The sequence below is a fragment of the Pinus tabuliformis genome, chromosome 6, assembly GCF_031772625.1.
Source record: "Pinus tabuliformis cultivar Carrire ecotype Pingquan chromosome 6, CPIR1, whole genome shotgun sequence".
In the NCBI taxonomy this organism is placed as follows: Eukaryota; Viridiplantae; Streptophyta; class Pinopsida; order Pinales; family Pinaceae; genus Pinus; species Pinus tabuliformis.
Genome location: NC_142292.1, coordinates 1,737,780,864 through 1,737,786,670, shown reverse-complemented (window position 1 = coordinate 1,737,786,670; position 5,807 = coordinate 1,737,780,864). Strand labels below are relative to the sequence as shown.

Sequence of the window (5,807 nt, the reverse complement as noted above, 5' to 3'; positions counted from 1 at the left end):
GTGTTGAAGCATTTAGCCGGTGCCACACGATGCTCAATTCGGGAAAAATGAATTCGAGTCGTGACGCTCGTTATGGCATCTCCACGTTGTAATGTTGGTTCTTCCATATTATTTTGGTGCGGTCAGTTTTGATAAACAGTGAAAGTTGTTTAAATATAGTGTGGAGTCACCCATTGGCGGGCCGGGTGAGTTCAACCCCTGGCAACTCTGTGTGGTGGCTATCCACTGGTCGTATGGGGCCTCGGTCTCTAGTGGAACCGACCTATATAATATGCATTGTTTCGTTGTGAGTTGGGGGGGTCGAGTCTCCCGATGGATCGACTCTTGTTTTATTTTTTATTAATAACCATTGTCATTTGGGGGTGGGGTGGCAGCCTGCCACCCTAAATTTAATATATATATTTTTATTTTTATGATTATATTAGTCAAATTTTATGTGGTTGTTTTTAAGGGTCACTGGGAAAATGAACGAGGCGACAAATTTTCCTATTACGGTGGTTGGATTCCGTGCGATGGTACTCTGCCAAATTGTTCCCTGTTGGTGACGACCACTTGGCCTAGTTTAACTAGAAATTTGACCGACTATAACTTGAGCATACGAACTTAGATTTGAGTGTTGTTTGCACCATTGAAATTAGGATGACGAACACTATGAGATGGTTCTAGTTTCATTTCAATATGATAACTATGATTTTTGAGTTTTTTTCAAGGCCACTTATATTTCTGGAGCCACCTGGATCATGCACATACCCCTCTTCCACCCACCCATCATTCTGCACACATTCACGAATCCATACACGTGTTCTCCCATACAATTGAATCTATAAAAGTTTAAAATGATATTTTTTTAAAAATAAAATAAAATGTAAACACACTAGGAGTACTTTTGTTAGTGTCAATATCAAAGTTTGAGCACTCACCGAAGTCTCTTTCACATGTTTCTCCTTCCTCACCTCCACACACATTCCCCTCTGCACAAATATTTTAGTTAAATATATTAAATTTTTAACTTTACCATCGCTTGCACCTCTGCACTCCCCACAATGAAAGCTTCCTCCAGAAATTTTTTCCGGCCCTCTCCCCACCCCCTCACTTACATAAAGGACCTGCAACCCCATCAGTTCTGGCATCATTTGGCAGAGCAATACGAATGTCAGAGCATGCACCAATGGAATGATCACTTACAAAATTAGTTTTTTTTAAATGATTTTTCAAATATTGAAAAATACTGAAAATAAATCACCCTCCACTAAAGGAATTATGTCATGTCAAGGCTTGCTCAACCAATGGAAAATTAGAAATAAGATCTCCAATAATTAGAATAATATTTTTGAATTTACGGAAAAATAGAAATATTCAACATTTTCTCGAAAGTTTGGTTCAAATTACTAAAAAGCCACAAAACTGAGCAAATAATTGAGAATAAGTTTTATAGTTCCTTGCAAGGCGAGGACTAACAAGGACATGTTTTAGGGATACACATATATTCTATAATTCATGCATATTCGTATTCCTAGAAAGTGTGCATGTTTATCTTAATTTAGTTTTTTAGTGAGTGAAAAAAAATTCCATCTACTTGTTTTGGAGTTGGTTACTTAGGATTCAACTACATGACATGATGGTTTGAAATTGTAAAAACAACAAAACTCCCATTTTTGTGAATCATTTTCATTTAAATATGTTACATAACTTTATTGCACATTAAATTAATTATATATATATAAATGAAAATTCCAAAAATATAAATTTATTAAAAGATAATTTGTAAACTCTTTTTTAGTTAATTTTCTTACTACTCGCTACTTGCTAGCCTAGATCGGATCTATCAAGCACTGAGAAGGATCAAATCCCTTGAGATGCAAACATTTTTTCTTTCTTGAGATAAAAACCTCTTTTAGAGTGAAAAGAGATTTGATCCATCTTGCACCTGAAGATAAGATGGATCTAAGCTGGTTTAACTTGCCCCCTTTAAATAGGCTATATTCTACTTGAATACCACATGTTCTCATAAACCTAGAACTCAAAAACCACCTTACCTTAATTATCCAACAAAAATTAATAAAAATAATAATAATAATTTAAAGCTCAAAAAGCACTGGTAACTTGACCAATTCAAGTTTACCTTCACTACCCAACAAAAATTAATAAAAATAATAATAATAACTTAGAATTTTTATTGTGTTATTTGAGTTTGAAGTTATTTTTATTTTAACATAGGATTATTATTATTATTATTATTATTATTATGGCTTTTTCAAATTATTTAGAGAACATTATTTTACATCTCTACCATATTGGGTTGGAGAGGGCCTCTTGTTGCAATACTTATTTTATTTAATATTCGTTTAAATTAACAAATTCATATTTAATTGATGACATGTGATCATTAATTAATATTGTAACTTATATTTATTTATTTTTATTAATGATGAAGAACAAGAAAAAAATCATATCCATTAAGATTGATAACCTATAAAAGGTTATTTGGAATTTTTTAGTATTTTATTTTTATACTAAGCATTAAGAAAAGCATTTCAACATGACCATAATTTTGTTAACTTAAAAAGAAAAAAAAATTGAATATTCTGAAAATTAGATTGAATGTGAATATAAGATCGAAAATATAAGATAAAGTATAAAGTGCTTTTCATCACATTCCAAGTTGTTGTTATCATATATGAAAGTATTCCAAGTAGTTTTTTTAAACAATTGGAAAATTTAGTATAACTTCATTGAGAGACAATCATCATTGACTGTTATATCACTCTTATTCAAGAAAAATCAAACCACCTTAAATTATCCAAAAAAAAACTACGCCTACCAGCTAGTAATCCATATAAAGGCAAACTTTCAGTTTAGAAATATAAAATCTTTTTATTATGAATATTTACAATATTGTAATGTATTCATTTTTTAAAGTAAAGAGAAGAGTTACAATTAGGACTATAACAATGAGATTACGATCCGCACAATATCTTCGGGCTTATCAAACCGAATGTAGGGCCAACACAATCTCTTGTAGCTTATCGAAAAATATTCCAAAAATTAATGATATATAATTTTAGATCGATTTATTCCGTTGAAAAAGTCAATTTATTGAAAACTGAATAATCATTAATAAATATTATAGACGTGTAGTTTTATAAAATAATTTACTGTGTCGTAGATATTAAAACAATAATTTTCTCAATTTCTGATTACATAAGTAAGAGCCGATCAAGTCAGATTTCTACCGTAGTCTATCGGAAATCACCGAAGAGCAGGAAAATTATATGTCATTATCAGCTTAATCAATGGAACTTCACAGTACATGGGTACATACTTAGTCCTGAAACCCCACCAAAGAAAAGTTTGAAACATTTTTCTCACGACTTTCCTTGAAACATTTGGCAGTGAAAGTGGAATAATAGTGGTAAGTCGATTTCGACATGAATGCCTTGAAGCTTTCTTCAGTTCATGGACACCACAGTCGGTTAGCTTCATTGGTTCGGCCTTGGACCCCAATTGCTGGTTTTCATGTCCCTCCAGTTGCATTCTTTTAACAATCCGAAGAACCATTTTGACCCATGGCATGGGTCTACAATACAACCCAATTTATGAGAGATTTCGCAGACAACAATTGCAGAGTACACGAATCTAAGCAAATGCCTTCTGAGTTGAACCATTGGCGCATTGACTTGCAGGAGGGAATTTGGGCATTATTCCCTTGACTGGATCACCCCTCTCGAGCAGAGAACCGGCTATGGCTACAGATAGGGCTGCAGTGAAGTTGGGATCTGCCTTTATAGAAGCCACATAATCCTGCATCATTGAAGAATAATTACCCCTTTCATTATGATCTGATACCTGGCCCATATCACTAGACAATGGACTCGACTGTTGGAATCTGCCTGCTGTCAAATGTGGAGGCTGGAACTGTAAACTTGGTCGACTGGGGCGGTCGTCTGTGAGGTCGAGCGTGATTGTGGGAAACGTGCTGGAGGTCGATACTGTGGCAATGCAGGGCATAAATTGGTTGTCTGCAACTACATTTTCTGTATTCATCCCCTCACCAATGAGCTGGTTGGACGAGCCAGCGTGCATAACAGCCATAGCCAGAGGACTCACAGAATGAGTGTGTTCGCCTTCGTAGGTTGTTATTACAATGGTCGGATCTTGTGCACATCTCTGAACCTGCTCGAAATTTTTAGATTAGGAAACAGAAAGGCTAATTCTATGTATTTCAAAGTCCACGAGAGTAGGAGTAAGCGATTTATTTGGGAGAAAAAGAGGAGGTCGTACCTGTTTTTTCACTGGGCAAGCGGGCGCCCAGGCACATTTGTAATAGGATCTTGGAAGTGGATTGTTTCTCGTCATCTTTTGCCCATACTTTCGCCACTGGCAGCCATCACTTCCCTGATTATAACAGATCAGATCAGTTTAATATCTATGGCGGAAAGACAAAAAAATCTCATAAAATTAATTTTTTTTAATGGATTTTGAGAATATTTAGGAGTATTTAGGAATTTGGAATTTTTTTGTTAATATGGATTTGGAGAATATTTAGAGATATGAAATTGTATGAAAATAAAGAATGTCAAACAATTGCGTTTATCAAATTTCAAAATATTTCTGAAATCCGCAATCCAATTAATTTGAACTATAGATTATTACCGCAGATTTCTCGGATCTTGTTCGCTCTGCTACGATTCTCTTTTTCGCGGCTGCCCTCTGTTCGCCGAAGCCCTTGTTTGGGACATGAAGCTTCTTGTTCGGCGACTCCCCGTGATGGCAATGGCTCTCATCCATCGACGAACTGATTCCATTGTCAGTTTGTTCCAACTGCATGTAATTTATCTTCCTTTTTTTTGAAGGCAGCTTCTGATCATCCATAAATTTGACAATCTTCTCCTTTTCTTCACCTCGCTCGTTACAACTTGAAGACTGATCAGATTCTGGAGAAACTGCCCGGCCAAAGTCGACATTCATAGAACCCAGACACAATGGATTGAATATCTACAGTCAGAATATAGACAGATTAATAATTTTGAGAATCATCTAGACGGTTAACATTTGCAAAAATCTATCCTCTTTAGATTTGAAGATTTTTTAAGAAGAAAAACAAAATACATGTTAAACAAGAATATAATTTACCTCATTTTCATCAATACACTTAGGTTGTTGCACAAGAGACGCGATATGCTTCTGCAAGTATTTGCATTTACTATTCATACCCTTTAATACAGACTTCAATTTTTTATTCTCCTCATTCACCCGATTTATCTCTGCCACAACTAACGTCATCTGCAAGAAGCACAAGCCAATCTGTAAGAACCAGATTTCCCTCATTTCAAATCATCACAAACAAACAATGCCTATTGCTATAATATTTGAGATCAACAATCAGCCATGAAAGCGCCTTCAAAGCTGCACCTGAATCTTGTGACTTTCCATCTCTTCAAGGTTAACTTCTTCGCAGTCTGCAGAATAGGGAGCCGAGCACTGTTAACATTGGCGGTCTTCCGTGTCTCATTTTATAGGGAATAGGGAGAGGCAAGCAGTGCATGGAGCGGAGTGGCCCCGGCCCCCAATTCCCAATGTTGTGACATAAAGAAAACGTTTCGAATCCCGCGCGACGGTGGAGAGTTGAGACTTTGAACGCGTGCAGTACTCATCAAGAAATGTGATAGTGGACAGAAATGCGTCCACGAGTTTGAATGAGCCTGACGTCACTCATGATTCTTCACCGAAAGTTCTTTGCCGGCCGTTCGTTGGTGGCAGGTGGCGTCACCGCGGAAGCATCCATTCACAGCGCACCGTTTCTGTGA

At 36.0% G+C, this 5,807-nt stretch overlaps 1 protein-coding gene across 1 annotated transcript; it reads right to left on the bottom strand.

Annotated features, from left to right (window-relative positions):
• Window positions 1-2,945: 2,945 nt before the first annotated feature.
• LOC149265842 (WRKY transcription factor 6-like) lies at window positions 2,946-5,559 on the bottom strand. Its single transcript, XM_089393955.1, has 5 exons — window positions 5,413-5,559; window positions 5,134-5,283; window positions 4,654-4,995; window positions 4,282-4,395; window positions 2,946-4,173 (listed from the first exon to the last, which is right to left on the bottom strand). Exons 1-5 carry the CDS (start codon window positions 5,431-5,433, stop codon window positions 3,637-3,639), a joined length of 1,164 nt encoding a protein of 387 aa, XP_089250081.1. The 5' UTR covers window positions 5,434-5,559; the 3' UTR covers window positions 2,946-3,636.
• Window positions 5,560-5,807: the final 248 nt, after the last annotated feature.